Source organism: Mytilus trossulus, chromosome 1 (assembly GCF_036588685.1).
Source record: "Mytilus trossulus isolate FHL-02 chromosome 1, PNRI_Mtr1.1.1.hap1, whole genome shotgun sequence".
NCBI lineage: Eukaryota > Metazoa > Mollusca > Bivalvia > Mytilida > Mytilidae > Mytilus > Mytilus trossulus.
In genome coordinates this window covers 42,215,980-42,242,966 of record NC_086373.1, presented here as the reverse complement: position 1 = coordinate 42,242,966, position 26,987 = coordinate 42,215,980, and the positions used below count along the sequence as shown (strand labels likewise).

General features: G+C 30.4%; 1 protein-coding gene across 1 annotated transcript; it reads right to left on the bottom strand.

Moving 5' to 3' along the window:
- Positions 1–1,677: 1,677 nt before the first annotated feature.
- LOC134724918 (uncharacterized) lies at positions 1,678–25,990 on the bottom strand. Its single transcript, XM_063588280.1, has 7 exons — positions 23,825–25,990; positions 16,614–16,774; positions 15,132–15,284; positions 12,696–12,892; positions 10,745–10,857; positions 9,079–9,197; positions 1,678–5,870 (listed from the first exon to the last, which is right to left on the bottom strand). The coding sequence occupies exons 1-7, from the start codon at positions 24,885–24,887 to the stop codon at positions 5,685–5,687; spliced, it is 1,992 nt and encodes a 663-aa protein (XP_063444350.1). The 5' UTR covers positions 24,888–25,990; the 3' UTR covers positions 1,678–5,684.
- Between the last annotated feature and the right edge of the window lie 997 nt (positions 25,991–26,987).

The window sequence follows — 26,987 nt, the reverse complement described above, 5'->3', positions numbered from 1 at the left end:
GGATCTTTATGAAATTTTTCAAGAGGGTTCAATACCAAAAAGGTAAGGTTTGGATTGATTTTGGGGATGATGGTTTTAACCATTTAGGAATTAGGGGCCCAAAACAAGCATTTTTCTACTTTCAGGATAATTACTTGTGTGTAAGAGTATGGATCACTCACAAATTGTACTACAAGGTTCTTTACTACAAAAAGATTGAGGGTGGGGGTAATTGATAAAAGGGGAATTCAAAAAGTTTCGGAGTTCAATTTTTTTTTAAGGGGTTTAAAAAAAAGAAATCAAAGAAGAATCTTTAATTGCACAGTATTGCACAATGCATTTGTGAGATCTTGACATTTATGTTGTGGCAGAAAACCTATAAACTATGTTTAAATTAGATCACAATCCAAATTCAGACAGTAGCAAGCTTGAATATTGTGTCAAAATTTGCCTCAGCTGTTCAGGATTCACCCTCTGCAGTTGTATATGGCTGTGCTCAGCAAAGAAATTTATTTTGTATGTGCCACTTATGTTCATCCTGTGATCATCAGGTTTAACAGTTTTTGTTTAAGTAAATTTGTCATAAAGTTATGGTCACATAAACTAGAAACTACATAATAATGTGAACTTGTTAATGTATAAGCTAAATAAGGTTTTGACCCAGATTACTCAGTTCAAAGAACACGAAAATATGATAGTATTTGTAGAGCATGGTGTTGAATTCTTGTTTTAGTATATTTTTTAATGTATTGTTGTCTGCTTTACCAGGATTGTACAGATGTTTTTTGATGAATTTATTTGGTAGGTTTATTCAGTGTGCCTTATGTCCTCACATTAAATATTAAAACCAACCACATTTTGTTTGTCCAAAGCTTAGAACCATGTCTGTGGTTGTCTGTAGGTCATGTTCTAGCTTCGATGCGTTTTGTTATTTGATTTTGCCATGTGATTATGGACTTTCCGAATTGATTTTCCCCTAAGTTCAGCATTTTTGTGATTTTACTTTTTCATGACACTTGGAGCTAACTACATTGTATAAACACTAGTTTACACCCATAGATTGATGTCTCATGTTTTTTGCAGGCACAGATGTCCTGGGTTAGGAACCCCCCTTTTTAAAATGGCTGGATCCACCCCTGTTTTGGGTTGTTATTTGCAGAGTAGTTGTCATGGATGTATATCCCATATCTCTTTTTACATGTATAATGGCATTTAAACTCCAACTACATATTTCCATGAACTCTATTAGCTTTCACTCATTATAATATGCAGTAAAATGCTCAAACTCTTGTCATAACATATACATGCCATTATCATAAATCCTACTTATGATGTCAAAAATGTGTTATCTTTCAGTCTGTAAGTGTTCATCAAAATAATATGTGTATTATAGTTTGTCTCATATATAAACAAAATTTTTAGCTGATCTGCCAATGCTAGTCCATAATTTGTAAAAAGAGCGCACACAGGTTCCAAGTAATTTCTCCAACTTGATATAACAAATGTAGGTATGAGATGTTGCTTTATGTTGAAAGGCATTCTGTGACCTTTACATTGAGCTTTGTCAGGTGTCTGTTTGTTCTTCATTATGAATCACTTTACTGTATTTCTTTTTAAATTTCAATACATTAAACAAAATTCAAAGTGATGATAGACTCGAAATTCTATAAAGCAATACACAATATAAAACAAGACAAATATATTTTTAATTTATTTTATTTTTTTTTTGTTATTTTTTTTCGGTTTCACATGTTGAGATATTTCATATCAGAAAACAGATAAATAGTCATATCATAAACAACAAGATATCAATGTCTGCCTACACTGTTGCTGATTAATATCAATTGAGCACAGGCATTGTACAAAATACAATTTTATATAATTTTCAGAAACAATAAAATTCTGGAGCAATTTTTCTGATTTTACATACCAAATTTGATCTTACAATATAAAAATATCATTTGTTACCAATCATTGTCAAAATGATTGCAACCAATCAAATTTGGTATGCAAAATACAATATTACCCATTATTCTATGCTTCCTAAATGCAAGATCATAAGAACACTTTTTCATATCATTATTTTGTTAACATTTTAATCTCTGTTCAATTAAAGCTCACGAAGGATTAAGAAGATAAGTTGTTACAGTTGTGCATCATAATTTTATGATTTTTTTTTCATTTTTCTCTCCCTACATATCTTACAACCAACCACCCTTATTCAACCCTATATTTTTTTCACAATTTTTTCCCCTTCTTTTCCATTTTTCTCGCTCCATATTTACAGCACGATATAATTTAAGAATATTCAAAATAAAGTTGTAAATATGTTTATTTACATAACATGAATATTCTAATATGGAGGTGCTATATTATTTATACTTTAACATTTTACATTTGTGGGTGCCTGGTTTTTTACACTTTTTATTTTATTTATCCTAATTATTTTCTTACAAAATAGAATTTTGTGTTTTCAATACTCATTTATTCTCATGTCATAGAAAATTTTGTACAAACTAAAAAAAATATTAAAACAACATAAAATCATGACACATTGATGTTTAAAATGAGGTATTAGTAAAATGTTTTGATGATTGTCAAAATGCTCTTTCATCAAATTCATTCTAAGGTTATCTACCTTAGACCATAGCTATACACACAAACAAGGCACCCACTTTACTGATCATTATTAGTGCTGAGTTATATTTAATACACATTAAATCACCTACAACATGGTGATAACTCCAGCCTAGATTTATATACAACACTTTGGGTCTTGCAGAGTTAATGGGGAGATTAATTATTTCTGCTTATTAATAGATGACATTATTCTGAGATCAAAAGGTTCATGTCTTGGACATTTAATCTGATTACATGCTGAAATTAATGCTTCTTTTTTATAATTCATGTATTTTTATACATTTTGTCCTAATAAATATATTTCAATATACTCATACATAACTTTTGTATAATTCAGTGGTGGATTTTAAATTACATTTATGAATTTCCTAAAATGGTGCCAACCATTTAGTTAAAGTGAGTATCAAGACCTGATGAGAAAATAATATCTTTGGCATGAATATATATACTGCTAAGCTCAGGGTAGGGTTTTTAAGGGTATGACATAAATTGGGGAGGGAAATTGATTGCAAAAGCTTTAAAAAAAAAAAGGCTGCAAAACATTGCAACCACAAGAGTGAAATTTGTCAATTACTTCTACAATTTAAATAGAACATAGCTTTTAACAGATTTCACTCTCCCGCTCTGATTGATATACACCTTTTCGGTGGAAAACAGAAGTGCTTTCTGCCAAGTTTCTCAACTTTCTGTTTACCCCCTCCTAGAACCTCACACTATTAAAAGCAGGTTATATACATTCACAATAATTTTGTGACGAGTGAATTGCAAATTTGCACATTCAGTTTTACCATTGAGAACCATGTTCCCATTAAAAAAAAAACAGTCATGCGAATAAAAAATTATAAAAATAAACAGAATTAAGCATATAAAGCAGGTAAAAACTTAGTAAAATTAATGCATAAGGGTGGCACCATTTTACTAAACAATGTTTACCTACAAAATGTTTTTAATTTCACAATACTGTTTCTTTCCTTTCCCATGTACATGTACAGACAAATCGATTCCCCGGTAATTTTTAATGCAATTAATGTTTTAAATTATAATTTTTTAACAAAAGTATGGCTAAAATTCAAAGAATCTTCCATAGTATACAGAGAACAGAGGTTAAGTGATGAACGACATCATCAAAAGACCTTAGTATAATTAGATTGCTGAAATCGACATTGGTAATTGACGGTGATATGTTACATCTGTACCAGGTGAGATCAGATGTTAATTACCGCTGACTCAGCAACTACAGTGTCTTACTAACAATGTACTTTATACATCATTAGTAATTAAACCTGCTGACTTAGTATCAAGGCCAAAAAGCAAAAGATTATCATTTTATAACGGCATACTTGGCAAACAGTATTTACCTAGTTATTTATTTATGGCAATTTGTTAGATGAATGAATCAAAGAGTTAAAATTTTTGTTTTTCATCAAAGTCTCCTGTTCTTGTTTCTTTGCATTTGAAACGAAATTCATATCAAATCCTTAAGGGGGAATCCTGAAAAGGGACCTCAAGTTTGTTTCTGTGTTTTCTACAGAAAAAAAATCCACCACTGAATTTTAATATTTGCAACGAATGAAAGGCACTATTTTGATCCCTGGATTTAAAATTTAACGTACTGAAAAAAGTATTAATCTTATAACACAACATAATATCATTGTAATATAAAACTAACATTCTAATCCTCAACTATCTTCAAACCAAATATATTATGCTTAACTTTTGTGAACACACTTCTAAATTTATGTCAGCTGTTAAATTCTTTTAAAACTGGAGCAGTAACAAATCCTTCCAACCAAAAAAGAAAAAATCAAAACAGTTTTTTAAAATTTGAAATTTTGTCAATATAGGCCAATACATCATGTATATTCTTCAATTTTACTCAATTACAAGATGAAGTTAACATCAATCTGTCAACATTAACATCAATTACAAGTCAAGACAAGCCAAAATTATGTCAGTTAAATGGACAAAATATCATCAATCTTGAAATACATTATCTGTAAATAAGTCAACTGATAAACAATTAGATACATTCTGAAATTTTTTGTTACTGCCCCAAAAGGAAATCAAGGCTTTCTCAATTTGACAAGCCTGATTTATTAGTTATCAATAAGTATTTCGAAAATGTGCTGTGTGTTCACGTTTCTAAATGCATATTGGGGACCAAAATTAATTAAAAGTCAGAACATGATTTTGAATTTGATATGCAATTTTCTAATGACAGACTTTTAAGCCTAAATGTCAAGCTAAGCTGACTTGATGTGGTTACAAATTAATGAAAATTATTATAAACCTTTAAAACAGTGTTTTGATACAAACACACAACACTTTTCTATAAACCCCCAAATTAGGATGTAATTACTTTGAGACATATCTTCCATTTATGACTAAAAATGAATGACTATAAAAAATAATTATATACATCTTTAAAATTAATGAAATATCTTAATCTCCGATACAAAACAAAAAACGACCACAAAATCAAGAAAATCGATGCAAACCAATATTACTTCAAATCCTACTTGGTTATAGTTATATTAATATATGGACTAGCTTTACAATAAATGTACAAAGAATTCAAGACTAAATAATAGAAAGTCGCTAATCTTTCCAACAAGTATAGTCTATGCCCAGGAATGAATCTCTCTACTTCCTCGTCAACATCGTATCAACAATCCGTCAAATAAAACAGTTCTGAGGAGGGATCAGGCTCCTCTAGTCAAACTTAACAAATATTTAGCACTGATAAATAATATATCACAATTTGTATCAATAGTTCTGGTTCCAATATCGAAATAGGATTCCTCATTGCTGAAATCTTCATGTTTAATAATTTTCTACGTCATCCTTGTATGTACAGGTCATGTCTATGTGGACAAGTGCGAAACAGTTTCAACATGTTTCAATCAATGAGGACCTGCGATTGGAAGCTAGCACCTAGTGCAGTAGTAGCTTCAATGATCACATGACTTGAGAAATGATTCCCGATTGGACGATAAAAACTATTCCCTAGCCATGTGACATTAAGCACTATTTTGTGAATGAGTAAACGATTAACAATGACTTTATCAGGACACGATTCCTAAAGATTTCCTTTTCTCTGCAAGTTTTTCTTTCCGCAATTCCTTTAGTCTTGATTGAATGATTTTTCTCATCACTTTGTATTTGTATTCTAGCTGGGAACAATATTCTTTTTCTTCTCTGTCGAGAACGATAAGAAAGTTTGATAATTCTGGTTGGCTAAATGCATCCCACTGAAATTATAAAAGTTGAATATGATTAAAAAGTTGAATATAAGTAGAAAGTTGAATAAGAAACAACTGTAATGTTTTTTTTTTTCTGAAACAATAACAAGATTCGAAAGTAGGATCAAAATTCAAAATCAACTACGGTTATGTGTGTTTAGGGTTTTTTTTGGTTGGGCACATACTGATTTTGTGTCATGAATAGATACCCCATATGCTTGGCTTTTCTATTATGGTTCGGTCGATCCTGCTATAAAAAACAACTCCATTTAGCCAAAACCTTTTCAGTTCACCCTTTCTTTGGCTTTAGTTATAAACCTACTATTTTTTCCCTTTATCCAATTGTCACCTCTTTTATAAGGCTATTTTTCAATGGTCCTGAGTGTGACCTTTATACACATGTTTGACTTTAATGACAATGTATGTGTTACTCTAATTTATGGAAAACCACTATACAGAATAAGCAATGTTATGAACATGTATGAACTGCAAACAATATTTAAGTCCTCATAAATTTGTCTGAAACATGACACATAAACTAATATGTCATTAGGTTCGTGTCAGGCAAGCTGGCATATAATTGAAAGTTGTCCAACATTCTTTGAATGCTGAAGTGCAGATTTGTCACAAATGACATTTGTAAACTAAAGTTCAATGATGTCACAACATTTTTAAATTTATAGTATCAATATTTTTTTCAATTTGTTTACAATTTTATAAATGCTACTCTGGATTCTGAATAAAAATACATAAAACAGACTGTAGAAAAGTCAGAAATTGATCGGTAAATATTTTTGGCATATACATTTTTAATTCATACTCTATCTTTCATGTGCAAATCAAAAAAAATCAAAAAAAAATCAACAGATGGCAGACTAACATATGCTAAGAATATGTATAATTTCTTTTTGATGTGGTCTCCACTCTGAAAGACGCCAACTGGTGACTGATGAAGAATTCGACTAATTACCACAAAAGATATTGTTGCCAGTACTTATATCATCATGATCATAACTCACTAAGTGATTAGCACAAAACAATAGTTATTACATGAAAGTACTGCCAAACATCAGTAATCTTGTTACCTTGACCTTGCAGATAGGTGTGTTCTAATTTGTGTCTATTTTGATGTAGGAAAAAATGATGAATGTGATTTTTTTACAGACTAATACACATTTGTAGAAAAGACATTTTTACATCGAACTTCTATGGGTATTTTGTAGACAATGACTAGTTTGAACTGTTGATCACATTAAAAATGCTCTATCCTAATTGAATTATTTGCAAATTGCAGCTAAATGAGCTTTACAGTTTGTATTCCATGCAAAACTGGCAACTTAAGCCTCATATTGAAGATTGTAAAAGTTGTTTGAATTTTGTCAGAAATATGTACTGAATGAGAGCTAGTAAGAACATGTGCAAGATAACACTTAAAAAATTCAATGTTAAATGGAAATTAATGATTAGTTTGGTGTTTCTGACATCATAAGTAATGATAAAAGAGTCTTTAAAATCATGTTTTACGTAAGGAAATATTGGGTGGATTCATTTCCTGATTTTCAAGGTGCAAAAAATTCCAATAAACACCATAACTTTTTTAAAATCATGTTTCTTCCACATCAGATTTCTAAATCTTAGGGGATACCTGATACGATTTATCAGCTTCAATCTTGCTCATCACAGCGAAAAGCCTTAGCACCATAATGGTTGGGAGAAAGATGAATTTTATGATCAAAGTTTGACAGAAATAAATAAACAATGTTCACCTATTTATCCGTTCACCTTGTAAATCACAAATTATTTGGCAATTATAAACACATCTTCTTCCAATGATAATTATAACATTGGACTGTGCCCAAATCAAATGTTCTCTAGAAACCAAGGTAGAGCTATCTTGACAGAAAATCTTCAAAAATTATTCACAGAACAGAAAATCTTAGACAAATTATAGATCTGTCAGAACAAAAGTTTTATCCTATCACCAGTTATCAGTAAAAAGTGCAATCAATTAGATTTATGTTTAAAAATGGTAATCTGATTTTTTTTTTTATACCTGGCTTTATTTTAGTCTTATCCACCATTAAAAAAAATACTAATAAATTTTGATGCACTTGTAAATCTGTACTTTTGATCTATTTATGATACTCAAACATATTTATTACTTACTGTAATATCAGAAATTATTGCGATAAGATACTACATGTACTGGGGGTCGAAAAATATAATTTCGCATTTTGATAACATTATACATGTTATATAGCATTTCCTGAAATCGCACCAATCAAACTCACTTTTTTGTTGATTGTCAAACAATAGCAGTAAAAAATGCACACACTAATTTCTGAATGTACAGTATTATTATTACTATTTAATAGGTTTCTTTTGTTTTAATCACATTTTTTTAACATCTGCCAAGTCTATTTCTGCTCATTTAATACATCAATTACTAAAGAGTGATTAGAAGCTAGCTAACAAACTACATTCTTCACCTAATAAAACTATGTCGTCTCTAGACATAGATTTAGACACCAATCTAAACAAATTATCTGATAAATTTTCATTATTAACTTGTTCTAGAATATTATGATAAAAAATTTGATCAAGTTCCAAAAATATTTTTTATCAGATCTATTTTTCAATATAAATATTTATAATGTCTGCTATCAAAATCTGTTTTCCTTGATTTTAATCTTTTTTACTAAAGCAACAACCTGAATCAAGGTTTCCAAGAACAAAATAATTCATGAAGTCCAAAAGTTTGCATTTACATTGTCTTTTATTAAGTCAGGATGAATCTGATAAAAATAGATTTCCTGGACATCTGATAAACTTTGTTGATAAGTCAAACTTTCAAATGATCAATTGTTTAAAATCTTTAATAATGCTTCAAATTTTAAATTATGAAATTGGACAACTCAAAAATAATTTTTTCTGCGTCTTAACAAAATGTGTCTGCATTCAATAACTCTCTAGACTTGCTTTATTCATCCTTTTGAGGGGGGAAAATATTATATGTTTCTCTTGTATAAATCTCTCACAAATACCTTCTTGTCAGTACAAGTATATATCTCTCTTACTCTGACAACAATGGTTTATAAAAAGTTTTCTCATGTAAATCTACCCCAAATTATTTACAACAGAATTTTTCATGATTTATACCTTGTGTCTCAAGATTTGAATGATTTTTATTGATGCAATCTTTTTAAAATAAACCTACCATAATATCTCCCGTTTCATTTTCCTGAAGGACCAGTCTAATATAAGACAACTTGTCTGGGTCCCATTCTAGTGAGGTCAGTAGGGGACATTCTACATCCGGAACTCTCCGCAGCTTTACTATAAACAGAAAATAAAACATAAAGTGTAAATACTTAACTATGTATATCATTATACCTTAAAACATTTTTAGAGGTTTGCAATTGAATTACAACTGATAAGACTTCTGCTTCATTCGTTCAATTTCAGACTATTCCGGTAAGCCCCATCACATGACCATATAAAAAGTGGCAAAAAAGCAAAATGAGTGGACCAGCTGTATCAAAGATGGCGACCAAAGTACACATTTATACTATATGCTTTTCATGCTGTCAAATACAACAAAATGGCACTGTTAATATTAAATGTATGTAGAATCTTTTTGTCAAAAATTAATTTGTTCATCAAGAAAACATTTCTGAAATAATTCTATTTATTTGAAAATAAAAAATATCTAGTATTCTTATATCATCAAATTGACCCTTTGTTGACTTTCCTTTGCTGCTTTTAAACTCTAAGCAGTTTCAAAGGTCTTGATGATCATATAAACCAATCATACTGAACATGTTCCCCTACAGCTAAATATACAGTCAAGCAGCTTTATACATTATCTGCAGTTTGTAATTAATGCATGCAGCTGAGTAGCAACATGCACTTTTTCAACAAAACATTAATTATATATATTCCCTTGACAGGTACTACCTATCAGATATGCTTTTCACAGGTTTGTATATTACATGGTATATATCTTCAAGCTGATTGTTATACAATATACTATGTGTAGCATGTCTTGCAGACAAAATTTTCTGCATAGTAATCAGAAAGGAAATGTACGAGATAACTGTATAATTCTTTAACTAACCATGAAATAAATGTATGCATGCAAAGTATTCAAATGATTCATACAAGTAATCTTATGATCCCACAAGATATTGTTATATTAAATTCATTTAAACATATTTTGTTATCATCAAGGCAAAATAATGTTCTGAATGGAAATTTTTCATAGAAAACACTGAATAAACATTGTACATGTCAGCAACCTGGTATTATTCTTGTAATAAAATGTAAATTCTTGAAAATAAATTCCTGATTGTAAAACTTAGGATAAACTTTCTGCAAATTTGACATGGGACGATTGATTGATTGGTGTTTAATGCCACTTTCAACACTATTGTGCTATTTCATGGTGGTCAGTTTTTTTATTGGTGTAGGAAACTGGAGTCTTGAGAGAAAACCACCGACCTTCTGTAGGAAGACTGACAATCTTAATCAAATAAGATTAGAGTCAAGTGCACCTGCACAAGTAGGGTTCGAACTCACAACCTTAGTGTTGACTGGCTAGTGATTACAGTAGTAAAACTACTTAGACCACTCAGCCACCAAGGCCCTGACATGTGACGAGAAAATGAAGACTGTACCTTGACCTATAATGGTTTACTTTTATAAATTGTGACTTGGATGGAGAGTTGTCTCATTGGCACTCATACCACACCTTCCTATATCTATAAACATTATGTTTGACTTACCTATCTTACCCCTGCAGCTGAGTTCCTGCTCAAAAAGAACAAACTTTCTTGGATTATCAGACATGGGACGAGAAAATGAACACATTATGTTTGACTTACCTATCTTACCCCTGCTGCTAAGTTCCTGCTCATAAAGAGCAAACTTTCTTGGATTATCCAAGATGTGGAATTTCTTCAGAAGTAAGGCTATTACTTCTTTTGAGGATGATACACTGTAAATACAATAGAAATGTGTAAATATATATAAACTTTCGACCAGAACAAAACTATATATATGAAATGTAACTATCTTATTCAATTTTTGGAATATTGGTAAATATATAAACATCAGAAAAGGCTGATATGCAGGGCCTTTCATAGCTTACTATGTGGTATGGTTTTTGCTCAATGTTGAAGGCTGTACTGTGACCCTTAGTTATTGACTTCTACATCATTTTGTTCTTGGGTAGAGAGTTGATCTCTTTTTTTTAACTTGTTTACAAATTTATGTTGTTTTTTTTTAGTTTTTTTTTTTATCTTTTTTAACTTTAAAGATTGATGAATTATTATTTTGGGAATTTCAGGGATCAAATAATGGTTCTTTGACTTTTTCAAGACACTCCTGAATACTTGGTGAAATACATGTGTATCTAACTTGAAAAACAACATGATATCTTTGTATATCAATTTTCTTGGAAAGATGATGCTAAAAATATAAATCATTAATCATCTATTTGATAAAATATTATCTCCAATTTGAATATAATAATACCCTTAAACTCTAGGTGCATTTATTAAGATAACCTAAATTTCATATGCATTAAATTTGGATTTCCAAATATAGAACTCAAACACACTTCAAGTTGTCACAATGTCAAACACAGGTACAAGCCTTTTTTAGTCACAAAAATAAATACCTGATATATATCCTGTTTTCAAGTGCCACTTTTAAGGATTTTAAGTTTACATAAATTACCAGTTATTACGTTTTTCTTATGTTTTTGTTGTTCTACTGTTTTATTTTGAGTTTTTGCTTTACCCATGTTGATGTAATTTGCAAATAAAACTATTCTTATAATAAAAAAAAAATAAGCATTCTTCTTTGATCATCCAAATATTAAAATTTAATACCTCATTTTAACTTTCATCATGTTCATGTTTACACTAGCTTATAAAATCTTCTAAAATTCAATTTGTGAATTACATAGATGTCATAAATGGCATACTGAACATGCGCTTTGTCTCATAAATCGTCTATTCTATTTCAATTTCAAATATTTACAGAATATATGATAATGGATTGATTACACATCTACTTTAAGAAAGTCCTATCTTTGATCAATTGACGATCGGTCTTTTTTTATATAATATATCTTAATCAAAGTTAAGTGATCTGTTATCGAGATAGTGAATTATATTTAGTCAATGAAACGTCTTTTTCATGATGAATTACAAAACCGAAATTTACACAAAAAGAGATGATCTAAACCTGACAAATTAAAAGGGTTATCAATTCTCAGTGCCAGAAGTTGAACTTATCATTTCTTTTGATGTCTTTAATGCATTTAAATGTTAAGAAATCATGTATCCTAATTTCAAAATGACATAACGCTTTTACAGATATGTAAATATAATAACAATTTATCAATTCCAAAGATCTGAAGTTATGACATGTTTTATAGTTTACCATCTTTCAAAACAAATAAATATGGAACTTCACCTTTCCCTTAAAGTTATATAATGCAAGAGTTTACCATAAAGTACCAATTAATTGTATAAAGTGACATTTACATGAGGGAAAATTGCATGTAATCGTTTATACTACTTATGAATTTAACTTTTAAGTAAAGAGATAGATAATGGGCTATTTTTCACTGAACAAAGCAATTGCTTACTTTAAAAGCACTATTATTTGGATTTTATAAGTTGACTTTTCAAAAACTGGGTTTTTTAATTTGCTTTTTTACTTCCGTGTTTGCTGTGTGCTTATTTAAATATTGCTCTAAAGCTGTTGTGCAAATATCATTCAGTATTGAATATTATCTAAATAATATTTTATTTACAAATGTACCTTGGAACGTGTATGGATTTCATTGTATCTCTGGGCATATAAAAGGACATCGTCATAGTGTTCTGCTCAATGATGTGTTCTTTGGTGAGAGCTTCGTAAATGGATGGAGGTCGCACACCAAGAGACATGCATATTGGACGAGACAAGTTTAACGTCACCCTTAAAAATCCTTGGAATGCTTGGCCCTTGTCCTCCTTCTGAAATCAAAATAAATGTAAATAGACAATGGTCACCTCTACTGCCATTTTAAGACAATACAAGAGGGTAAATGATATGATGATTTGTCTTTTGTCATTTGAGTGTTCTCTCAAACTTAAATTACTGGTAGCAAAAATCTGGGAAGATATCATAGAACATTTTTTTATTCAGTTTCATATGTTAAACTATAAAGCACTGCCTTGGTGGTCTCTAGTTTTAAATTTTATTTTTTTAATTTTTGTTATTATCTCATTTCTCAAATGATCGTACCCCTCCTTTCTAGGTCTCCATGATATTTCACCTGATGTTTTATGTATAAGCACCAACTGATATATCACATTTTCTATCTTAAACACACTCAAACAACATCTGCATTTATAAATTCTATCAAAAACTAAAAATATAATCAGAAAATTTATAAAATTTCAGTTAAAACATATGCTGGTAATGTGACCCATGCTATATGCCATGAAATAATAAACCAGCAAAGTTGCATGTTCTGTTTTTGCAAATGTTTCTTCAATTACTAATTTATCAATTAAGTCACTGAAAATATGGTTACCACAGTACGCAATGGGGACCAATATAAAAAAATATATTTTCTAAAAATCTGTGTAACATTTATTGCCTAAAAAGGGGAGTTCATTACGTTCATAATCGTACTTTAATTATATTGTACTATATCTTCTCATGTCATGTTACATCTCCCTTAGTTCACAAATACTATGTCCTCAAATTGTTGAACTATCAAAATATGTACATGAACAGGGAAACTAGCTGAAGCAGGAAAAAATCACTCTATTTATGTATAGTTAACAACTAATTTTGGAATACTATCAAACATACTTCCTTTTTCACAATAGAATTGGTAACTCTTCACAGGAAATAAAATTCTTTCATTTTTTGTTAAATTGGTTTTTTTCTTTATTTCTCATACAAAAATAGTTGTTAGAACTGATACATACAAATAGTTATTTAATGATGAATCAGTGTTTAATAAAAGTTATGTTCTTTGTTCTGATTTGTATTGGTATAAATTGGTAGGGTTGAATAATCTTACGGGCAAAAATCTATCATGACCTGTAATGTTGTTTGCATATATAACAAAACAAATAACGCAAAAACATTAAATCATAAAATAAATATTATCAAACAATAGAAAATCATGTTTTGATACATAATAAATCCTTAATATTCAATTGTGGAGTCCTTAGCACAAATTACAGTTTGCAATGAATTGAACAGAAAGCAACATAGTATCAAGTGATGACAAAATGGACTTACTTGGATGGAGAGTTGTCTCATTGGCACTCACACCACTTCTTCCTATATCTATTATAGTTTACATTAATTTTTTAGAACCTAAATGGATATTTGAAAATATCTTAATGTTCAGGAAGCAAAAGTGATCCTCTTATCTTCTCTGTATTTTTTTTCAAAATCAATATTGATTTATGCATTATAACAATATACCAGGAGAATATTAGTGATCTTTCATTCGTAGAAGGATAAAGTATTTTTTTAGTAAAACGGGACATTCATAAAGTTCAAGGAATGTAACATTAAAACTATTTAAGGTTTTACTTTCGTTTTTAAGAAAATTTCAAAGGAAGTAATCTTGACTTAATTTAGTGGCAGTCTATATTCTTTTTTTCTCTGTTATCTACAAATTCAGGGAATTTTTCTTTAGTATCCACTAGTGCTATTTTAGTACACTTAATATTTCATAAGTCCTTTGAACTGTCTTTAAAATCCTTTAGATTTGTTTTAAAAGAGAAAATGTAACAAATTTCTCAACCACTTAACATTTCATGAATATACATGTAATGCTAAATTACATAATAGGTACAGAATTCGACTGTCAATTTGCATCTCTAAAATCTCATTCAGATGTAACATTTCTTTAAATTATAAAAACATTATGCAACATTTATAAATGTAATTTGATGTTCAAATGATAACCATGGTATGGCTGATGTGTTTTATATATGCTTGTTGATATGCAAGATAATGATCAGAAAAAACACTTCAATCTATATCCGGTTTACAAATTTATCTATCAATATTAATAATCTTTTTGGCAATGGGTATTATTGTATTATCAGGTATCATCTTACAACATTCAAATGAACTACCTATGTATCCTATTCCAGACAATTCACTAGCATGTTTTTAAGGGTTTTTTAGAAGCCTATCAAGTTGGTCACTACTTATGTTACGCTTCTATAGTGAGCTTACCAGAGAGAACTCTGCCCCTGGTACCAGCAGGTTATATTCCTCTATTTTCAGTTTGAGTTCCTCTCTATTAAGTGTAGCCTGACTTGGCTTTCTGGGCAATTTTTCTTCAGGTATCGTCCCTGATCTATACCCACTATCAGTCTCGTCCTTCTCCTACAAAATATACAAAAGTCATGATATTAATGTTCTGTAAAAATAAGGCTATTTTCTGAGCTAAAATTTCACTCTGTTGTCTTGCACTAGTTCACCTAATTAATCAGACACATGTAAAAGATATGTTCTCCCCAGATTTTCTCATCACAACTAGGCATAGAGAACATTTTCAAATGACATCTAGTTGCTACATTTAATTGCTCCAATTGTACACAAAGAAAAATTCCTTTGTCATGCAATCAATCAGTGATATTTTTTTACAAATTCTGTAAGGAAAACTCCGATAGGATTCTAATATAATTAAAATTTTACACTTTCGACTCCCACTCCGTCATTAAAACAGTAGCTATTTTATACATTTAACATGCTTCCCCCTCTTAAATTGGTCTTTTCATGTTAACATTTTTGTTGATGTTATAATCAACAGTAACCCCATTGCATTCTGTATGTGCTTGTCCCAAGTCAGAAGCCTTAAATCTGTGATTGTCATTTGCTTCTGAATATCATATTGTTTTTCATTTATTATTGTGTACATACATCAAACCATTAGCTTCTCATTTGAATTGTTTTACATTTGTCATTTTGGAGCTTTTCAGAGCTTGCTATGCAGTATGTGTTTTGCTCATTGTTGAAGGCTGTATGGTGAACTATAATTATCAACTTCAATGTCATTGGTCTCTGGTGGATAATAGTCTCATTAGTAATCATGCCACATCTTCTTTTTTTCATAGTTTAGTGATTTCTGATACTTGCACAAGTGTATTGATATATATTCAATGTGCATGAGTACCTAATAATTCAAACTGCTGCATCCAAAATGTATCATTTGCATATATTCCCTATATAGGATGCATGAACTCAAAACTACTGGTACATGTATACATCTAATACATGTGCATTTTGAAATGAAACAAATGTGTAAGTTTTTTCTTGGGAGTTTTCACTGGTGCAGAAAATATAAAATCTTCAGTTTTCTGTACATAGTCTACCAGAGTTTTTTAGTACATTTTTATTACAATTTGACACCTAAACTTTCATTGCACATGCATTTCAAGAAACAGAAATGTCCCATGTGTGTATAGGATGACAAAAACTGTGTTTTAAGCGTTTAGAAATGCAACTTGAGACATAATATTCTAATTCAGTCAGATAATGAAAGATGTTACTCAGTCTCAGAAATACATTTTCCATTGCATCACCATTGTCATGTTGAAATCCTTAAATATACCAACTTATTGCTCTAAGTCAAACATTTGGTTGTTTTTTTTTTTCTGTTAGAGACTATTTTATTTTTGTTTGAGATTATGTTTGTGTTATACAATGCCTTACATTGGTTGGTTCTGAGCTGCCATCTGAAGAAACTGTCTGTAAGGTGTCTGTAGGCTCTAGTAAGGGCGGTTCTGTTTGACCTGCTAGGTCAGGTGACGATTTAGATTTACAACCAAGCCGTACCAATGCACCACAATTTTGGTGACAAGTAAAATGACAGTCTGAAAATAAAACAATACATTTTATGTTAAAATGCAAATAAAAATATGTAAATGAGGTTAAGTACATTTTATATGCGTCATTTAATACATGTATTATACATCTTAATCTTTCTTCAATGAAAAATACTTGTGGTTTTATAAAGTAAAGCTTATTAAACTACTGTTCCTAACACTTACATATATATATATATATATATATCATTATATTAACCTCATTACTAAGAGGCTAAGAGCATGTATTAATATTGCTATAAGGAATTTCAATCTGCACGAAATATCACCAACATTGTACATTTAACTTATGTATCTAAAAGAAGAAGAAAAATTCAAAATTTTAACTTGACACTTTCAAGATTTATATGGAAAAGGACTATAAGAAATATATGACTCCTTTTGAGTAAACCTACGTATGTTCTCTATCTATGAACACCTTCAAATCTGTATGCAGTAGCGTATAGATTCAATTTAGGTCAAAACATTTCTTTTTAGAAATGCAAAGCACACCTCTAGAATGGAATATCTGATTTTCCTATTATAGTTGTCACAAAATTTAGGTTTAGGATGAGCTGAAGAGTTTCAGACAGGGTTAAGACCTTACTCTGTTGAAACATTGATCAAATTAAAAAGCAATACTGTGATAAGTAAAGGATATTAACCACCATGAAGTAATCCAGTGAAGATTATAATGTACTTCCTAATGGACATTTAATGTAATGACATTAAAGTTTTAGCCTAGTGGAATCTACTTAGAGGACACTTTTTCAAACATACATGCAGATACAATTGATAATTCACTAATATCAAGTCATTGGAGCTTTACAAGGACAACATTCTATTCTATTAATTTTTTTTTTGGGGGGGGGGGGGATTGGAGATTTACATAAATCTTGCTTTACAAATATATCTTGAAATTTCGTACAGCAAAGCCTAAGAGGAACAAAAATCATGTGCAGTAACAGATAAAATGTTTGCCTGAAAGAGTGAGATGAAGCCATTTCTTTAGCGATCAAGTTCAACCTTCAGAAGCTTGTAACTATCATGACATTCACTGTTACATAAACATAGGAAGCTTGAAAAGATCAAAGACTTTATTTATATGATCTGTATCAATATTATTGTAACATAAACATTAAAATGTCAAAAGAGTTACAAATACATAAACATAAAACATAGGCAATTCTGGCTTCTGAAAGTGTTAAAACTTTTACAGGTGCAAGATACACAGGAAAAAAGATTTCACAGTTTATGAATGGTGAATGATGAAACTTCTTTTGCAATTCGGGATATTTTCAAGAAGCACCAGCTACGGTATTTAGCACTGAACCCTATTTGACCAGACCTGAACAGAAAAGTCTAGTCTTCATAACTATTTGCAATTTTCTTTCAATTGATCATCTTTGCATGCTTTTGATTGGTCTTAACAGGCCTTCAATTTTCAAACATTAGTTACATACAAGTTTTTGTCCCAGAAAATGATTTAGGACCTATAATAACTTAACAAGCAATTTTACAAAATTTAAGTTTAACAGCTCAAAGACAAGTGTGTCCAAAGCTAGAACTTTCTCACAATAGCTTATATCCCTCCCCCTCCAATTTGCAAACCAAATGTTTCTTGTTTTCCCCATTATCAAATTGTTTATATGAACATCAATCTAACAACAATAAATAGTGGACTAAACTGATTCAATGTTTATGCTCAGAAAATTAACTGTTCCTTTGTTTGAATCAACACAAAGAAAAGTATCTCTCATCCAAATAAACAAAGGCCCACACATACAAGAAGATGCAGCAATGCATACCACTAACATCAAGATAAAACTACCCAGTTCATCCTCTGATAATCTTTATCAGTACACATTTTATCTGATATCTAAAATGTACAGCATGATGTACCTATCTTATCTTCAATGATCCTAGGTCACTTCAGAAAACTGACTACCAAAATAGATATCCCATCAATGATTAACATTTCTATGTAGATAAATCTATATTCCCTATCAGAAAATGGTGGGAAGGAGAAACTAGATGCCAAGAGGTGATTGAATCAATCATCAGATTTATGAATGGTCACTTTTTTCTTACAATGCAAAGTCTTGCTTCATGCTACTTATTAGTATTTCCATTTACCAATGACCTAATGACCTAATTTTCAAAGATGGTAAAACTTAAACTTTTGATTTTGAATTGAACAGATTTTTACATACTTTTCACCAGACTTCAACAGTGCAGAGAACAAAGATCCACTGATACCATAATGGTGAAAAAGGGACACTCAGGTACCTGGACAGTGCAAAAGGGACACTGGTTCCTTGACAGTGAAACCAAGGACCCTGGTACCAGTTAACATCAATGTAAGAAATAATATAACGCTTACTGGACACTTTTTTCCAATAACAATGGAAAAGTGAAAATCATTACATTACTTTTGACAAGAATTTAGAAATAAGAACTATGTCCTTAGATAGACATGCTTTCACTTTCCTAAATATTGGGAGAATTGGTTCATCAGGGATATAACTTGTATCATGCCAGTCATAACATCTATATACAAGACAGTTGCCTTCTGAAAAATGTCTGCAACCTGCAATTTTCTTTTTACTATATTTTTTTAGGATTGAGAAGTAATTAACAACAAACAACATTGCATTTTGATGCTTATGATAATGGGTGCTATGTTTATTATAAATGTCATCCCAACTGTGAATTCTTTCCTCTAAATACTTATAAATACTTATAAAAAAGCAACAATTCTTCATGTTTCTTTGATTATTTATCAATCACTTGAATGAGGAAAACAGATGGAAAGTGAGGCAATTTCTGTTTTAATGGTGTTTCAACAGATAACACTGACTCATCCTTAAGATCTTATCACAAAAATTACCGTTTTTTTATGTTTTTTATACACAGAAAAATGTTTTCTTAAAAAGAACTTCTTCTGCGTCATGTTAGATCTGTTTAAATCTTAGCTGAATTTAATAAGCCATTAAATTGAAAGATTTTTACCTGGTTCTTTTATAAAAGTAGTCATCAATTTTATACTTCAAGGTTTATTAGCCAGACAAACATAATTAAATTTGAATAAAAAAGAGGCGGATATTCGTAAACAAATTCATTATAAAACACAGGAAAAAAGTTTACATATTTTCAATGGGTGTGGACCATAATTAAGCCAGATCTTAATTGAAAGATTGCAAAATCAATTAACAATACAAGAAACATCAATTATTTTTTGCTTATTATTTTTTTCATAAATGATTTATTATGTACATTTATTGTGTTTATATAATTGCTCTAATAAAATAATTATTGTTTTATATACAAAATAATTAAAATCCACATTATATTTTTCCACTATTTATTAATAATGATGTTTCAACTAAAGCAATCAATTTACAAGATTACTTGTTAGTAATGTGTATTATGATTTTTTTTTAACCTAAATTATAGAACCAATTTTCTTGCAGATTTATTTTATCAGGAGCTATTTATTAAACAACTGTTAGGTACTGAAATCAATTCCATAATAAGGTGAAACAGCTTGCTGCAGGTTACTTGACCTTGATGAAGACAAAGATATCTGTAATTTTACCTGAATTATTCTGATTTCAGCATTTAGAAATTTTTGGAAAATAAACTGAAACTGACATCTTGCAAGAAAATCAACATGTGCAGATTATTTTGTAAAATCAGTATTCAAATAGAGGTATAAAAATCATTAGAAGTTAGAAGTATTAGCATGATCAGATTTCTAACTTCCATTGATTGAAAATTAAGGGACAAAAGGATAAAATGCTGATTTGCAAAGTCTAGCCTAAATCTAGACAACCAGACACTATAAAAGGTGGCAATTTATATTCTGTTATGTAATCAGAATCAATTTCAATCCATGCATTTCCCTGGAAATTAACATCCAAAATCCTATTTCCATCAATAACCTCACTTCAACCATCAATTCTACAAATATATCATCAATTTGTTTAATGTTATGCAATACCCTAGCCCTTCAGGTGAACTGATTAATTGTAATGTCTAGAACTAATTGATTACTTATGTCATTTACATGTAACACAAGGGAATCATTTGGTCAATTACAGTAATTACACCCTATGTAAAATTTAGTCTTGTCTGTTTATGAGGAGGGTCTGTATTTAAAATTTCAACAGACTCAATTTCAAAGGTAATAAACATCTGTAGACAATCTATGGATGGCTGCCAGTGCCCTAATGAATAAATTTAGGCCCTATCCTGTAAAATTTACATTCCCTATTAATCTATAATCTTAGCAGTGAAGAGCATTGATGACCCAAAATTCTTACAGGTTTTGAAACCCCATCCTTCAAAAACAATGACTAACCCTTGTCAATTTAAGGAAACATTGTGTTTGTATATATATATATCAAAGTACCAGTCAGGAGGAAAAATAGAGTGTGGGGTTCTGACAAAATATATTTATGAAGGATGTGAAAAAAGAAAAACCACATGTATCTGGCAACACACAAAGGATGAGAAAAAACACTGTCTGATTTCTATGAAAGTTGTGAAAAAAAGAAAGAAGTTAAGCCTGTCAAACACTAAGAGTATAGACATATTTCTGGTACTACCGACTTCTGAAACTTTTATCAGTTAGTAAATGTCAAATGGTGGATTATATTCAGTGAAAAACAATAAACAATTGAAGAGTTCTTTAAACCATCAAGCACTATCTTTTACAAGCTTCCTCAATCACTACATGTATATGACACACTTCAAGACCTTGTCAACGATATTAAAGATATGGTGTAACTGTGGTGTAATGTACAGTCAAATAAACTATTAGGGGAATCACAGTTCACATTACATATTTCAGTCAATAAATATATCCCAGCTTTCCAAACATTTCTACATATACAAAGGTTTTATATATATACTAATATGTGATAACTGTTGTTTCTTATTTGTGTTTGTAACTTGTGTTGTTTATTATATTTGTAAAAGAATATTATATTACAATGATATTATATTATGCTCCTTGTGAGCCCATTTTATGGAAATAAAGCATCTTCTTCTATACAGTTGCATGAAAGAAGCAGCTAGGTAAACATGAAATGTTACAAGGACTATCACTTCATAGCAATGTTGATATTTGTTCAAGGTTCAAAAGATTATCAATCAAATTTCATCCTTGACATATAAAGATATGTAACACAATAATATACCCATTTATTACTAAGATAGATATTCAAATCAAACAAGGAAAAGCTAAAAATGAACTGACCACTTGACCGGACATTGTCACCATTGGACAAAAGCCAGACACCCATCAAATGACAAGATTATCATTTGAAATGAACAATCTGTAAACGAAACCAACAATCTGTGTAATGAAATGGACCATTGAGATTTACATCATTAAAAAATCAGCTGATATGGACCTGGAGACCTTTCCAGCAACTGTCACTAATGTCCCCAAAGGAAATTAACATTAACAGAACACTTATTGTTATGAATTTGTTACATATCTGATTTAGTCATCAGAAAAGTAGACAAATTTGTAACCTGATCGAGATTGATTATGTGATTAAAGTTGGTGACAGGTCAAATTCATTTCTGTCGACTACTATCTTAATATTATATCTACAAAGTCAATTTTGAAGATAGTATCTTTTAACAGAACCTACTATGCCTTCTAAAATGAAGACTTTTATAAATACATATTCATTAATGGAGTGGTTCATGAATAAATAATTTGGAAGCTAGTTTGATACATGTTGTCTATAGCTAAGTAAATCAATTTCAACATGACATTTGTGATTCAATTTCACTGGCATTTCAGACTGTTATTGACATGTAACTTTTGCTTGAAAAATCAAATCACTCCTTATGTCTGCAAACATGCAAGTCCTAAAGTCTGTACATCCACAATGTGTTTTGTCTGGGTTTGAACCTGTTCACTTTTCAGTGCCTGACCTACCATGAATCTAAATTGACAGTGTATGTAGGGGTAGGGTTAATTTTTGGCAAGAAACTATGCTGTCCATGCAAGCAACATAGGAAAAATTTCACAACTTAGCATATTCAATTTTTATAACTGTATCAGTCATATTTGATATCTGAGTGTTTCAAATAAAAATGTATTTTCTGAAGTTTACAACAATACTCTAGCAAAAATAAAGGTACATTTTGCAATTTGAAATCTGAAAGTCAAACCAAAAATTTCTATGTTGAACTTTAAGGTCATAACTAATGTATGGTTGTATAGTAGCCATGGTGACCCTATAGTAAGTAACCAGAAAACCTAATTATGTATCCCCATTATTATTCATGTAGGTAATTAGCAAATAAACTTATCAGTAAGCACTATAAGCTTACAAGTAACAGATGGTTATTGGTATCTTTTACCAGAACATTTCTGGCAAAAACTGCCCACAAAAAATAAGTCTGTAAATTAAATATACATTAACCAGAGAAATGCTTGCTAAGTCAATATTACTACCCTCCCCCTCAGAATCCTCATTGTCATGGTGCATTAAATGTTATATGGAGTCTGGACAGACTATAAACAAAATAATTAAGAGCTACGGGATTCAGAATATTTGCATAGATCAAAAAAAAAAATTTGACCGTGAAACAAATTTATAAAGACACAAGTTTGATATTGCGTAGAGCAGAAATAAGGAAAGTGACTGTTGAATGGTTAAAATTCAAAGATAAATATGAATTTCAAAATCGTGAGTGTTGCCAATGAGATAATGATCTACCTGAATATTCAAATTATGTGGATGTATTAAAGCAACTTTTGTCACCACGCAGTATTCAATAATGACTAAAAGTCTGATACCCATACTGTATACATGGTACTCTTAGTCTGACCTCTAAATAGCAATTCACTGAAAAGACGTGAATCTAAAAGAAAACCAACGACTGTCTTAACACAAAGAATTACATTACACATTTCTTTTAAGAAAAATGTTGTCAGAAAAGTCTATGTTCATACTTTGTAGTTTACACCTACCCAAACTATCTACCATTGTAAAACAATTCCTTTAAAGAATATCGTACTCATAAACTTACCACCGTTTTGATTGTCTATATTTTGAAGATTATCACAAGATGAGCATTTGTCAATTTTTGTTTTTACGTCATTATGGAAGACACAATCACAGTCGGGAATAGTTACATCCTCTTGAATACTATCACAGCTTGCTGCTAGACTTGAACACGATAGGCAACTACGACGTTTGATTTTCTTAAATATATAATCCCATTCACCACCCGAGTTCCATAAGTGCGGCTCTGCCGCCATGGCCTCATATTTTTCAATTGGGTCATTATCACAGAAAGCTTTCAATTCTGTCACAATATCACAACCTGAGGTTCTATTTATCTTATTTAATAAAACCCTTGAGCGTCTTTTGGAATTTAATTTCTGCAACTCCACCTCAAATTCCTTAAAATCTTCGTCATTGTCAAAGAAATCGGCAAATGATTCTTCAAATGTGGATTCCAATAGATCCTCATCGTCTAAATCATCTAAACTTTCATCGTTTTCTTGAATCGTCCGATTATCATCTTCATCACTGTCAGCATCATTCTCATCACTGTACTGTTTCCAAGACCATCTTAACTGGTCAATATTGTCAGAAATCTCTTTGCTTTTGAAAGTCTCAAATACCCGATCAAATTCTTGAAAGTGCTCATCTGTATTTAAAAACTCCATTATGTTGTCATTAAATCTAACACTTTTCCTCGCAGATTTAGGCGATTTTTCAAAACTTTTTCTTGCCAGTTTGGGTGATATTATAGAAGATAATTTCTTCCTTCTTGTCTTAGGTGATTTGTCTAAATACTCCACTGAGCATTCATTTTTCAATTTCTTAAAGTTAATTAATTCTTCCTTGAATTCTTCAAAGTCATCTTCCCCTAGGAATCCATATTTCAAATGCCTGAAGTCTTGTGATGAATCAAGATCGTGGAATTTGATATTCAGAAAATTATCGTTATGAAAAAATTTCTTGGCAGCACTTTGTTTATCTGGATAGTACACTGGCCGAATATCTATGTCTTGGCTTAATTTTCTTCTATGTGACTTGATCTGTTTACTATTTTCTCTCAGATATGTAGGCTTAGGTTCCATTCCTCAACGTTTTCATAACATGCTGCATAACAACTAATAGAAAACAGCATCATCAGTCAACAGACAATACCAGATGTCAATTTCCAATATGTACTGTAATTAATTCCAATTTGCTGAAATCAACATATAGAGATCAACGAAATAGACAAGGAATACCTGACTTCGTCTGTTTCTCTCCAAAGTAAATCCTGCAAAAAATGCAACTTGTGTGATGTCGATTTCTGAGCTGTAATGAACGACTAAGACAGTTTTATCACAGTAGCAGATGTCTATTTCTAACTCTTCATCAGTGCAATAGATAGTACTTTTGATCTTTCAGCTTTACTCCACAGTGTACCTACTTGCAGTCTATCTCTAAATATATAACTTACGATTTAAATATTACTTCATTTCCTGCTGCAACTGACGTCGATAAGTATCCAAAAATTGATATGCAAACCTGTTTAATTTCCAAAGCACTAATTAATGGCGGCTTTAATGTAATCCTAATTTCTAAACGTTAATTGAAAGCACTTGTAAAGTGTTTTAGTTTTCTCCTTTCCACGCTTGTGAAACAAAACAACGCACCTCACTCAAAACTCGATGCGTTTCACTGACACCTAGTAGCAGAAAATGTAGACATTGAAATATTCATCACATGTACTACAAGTCAAATATTATGTCACTGAACATGTGTTATTTATAGCAGGAGTCACACAAAATCTCAAATATCAGGACTCCAAGGAGAAATTGACCTTCAGGGCTTTTGTAAGTCCATGTACTTGCTGACTGTCAAAATTTGGTCAAACAAAGATGTAATGATAACCAGATGTTTTATAATTATTAATCCTGATATCCTGAATGTTCAACTTCAAAACATTTTGTCTATATAAACAATCCTTGTTTACAAATGTCAGATTATCTATCTCTGGTCCAGATATAAATCTATTTTTAATCCTCAGTGAAATTGAAAAAGTCCATTAGAGTGAATCTGGTTCTTGTTCTGCCTGAAATGCACCGTGACTATGTGGTTATAATTTTCTCCAGTGATTAATTTCTGTGGTCAGCCTCTATTCAACCAAAACAAGAGAACAATTAAAATACAAATAGGTTTTTAAGTACTCCACAGGAACAAGCAAAACCCTATAATTACTTTAACCTTAAAATCACTATATGGTCCTAAACAACTAATTATTTATTCTGACTTGATAATCATAGACCAAGCATGGTTTACTGTCCTATCATGACCACAATAAAATCCCAATCTTTTGAATTTTCTAAGCCATAAATTAACTGTGGTTCAAATAACAATGAATTTCAGCTTTTCACACAAAATTGCAGAATTTATGACAAACGAATTCCCACTGTTTTAAGTTGTACTCAAAGTTAGTTTAACCCTATTTAGTCATATGTTTTTACTTTGAAAATCTATTTAAACCTAGATTAGAAAAACCCACAAAAAAATCTTCCTAACCTGTTTTGGATTATCAAGGTGATTCACACTGTGAGATTATCTTTTCATACAAGCATGACAAGTATGTTATTCAAATTTCAACTGATAAATAAAATGTAAATTATATTTAATCTTTTGATAGCTCTTCACTCAGTTACGCTTGTTTATTCGAAGCCCTCCCTCTTTAGAAAAACTCATTCATTTAAATGACTTACTAAAATAATTATATATGTAACTCATTGCTTGATAAATCATGAATAAGTTGAAATATCTACATTACATAACTTTACTATCTTTCATGATTGTGAAATTTTAATCTGTGAAATTTCAATATACAAATTAAAATTCTTCTCTGTAATTAAATACTTGAATAGGACATTGGATAGTAAATACATAAGTAAATTTAAGATTAAAATTGAAAATGTGTTAATACCCTCTTAAATTATTTAAAGACATTCAGAAACTTTGGAATTAAAACAAATAATAATAAACAAAATTCAAAATACCTTCTATCTTCAATACATTAAAACTGTAAAATGAATTTTACTATCAATACAATTTATTAATATTTAAAAAAAAATCTGATAAGTTATCAAAAACATTTATAAACAAAAGTGTCAATCAATTTCCAGGACCAATAGATTTAAAGTTCACTCATGTCAAATCAT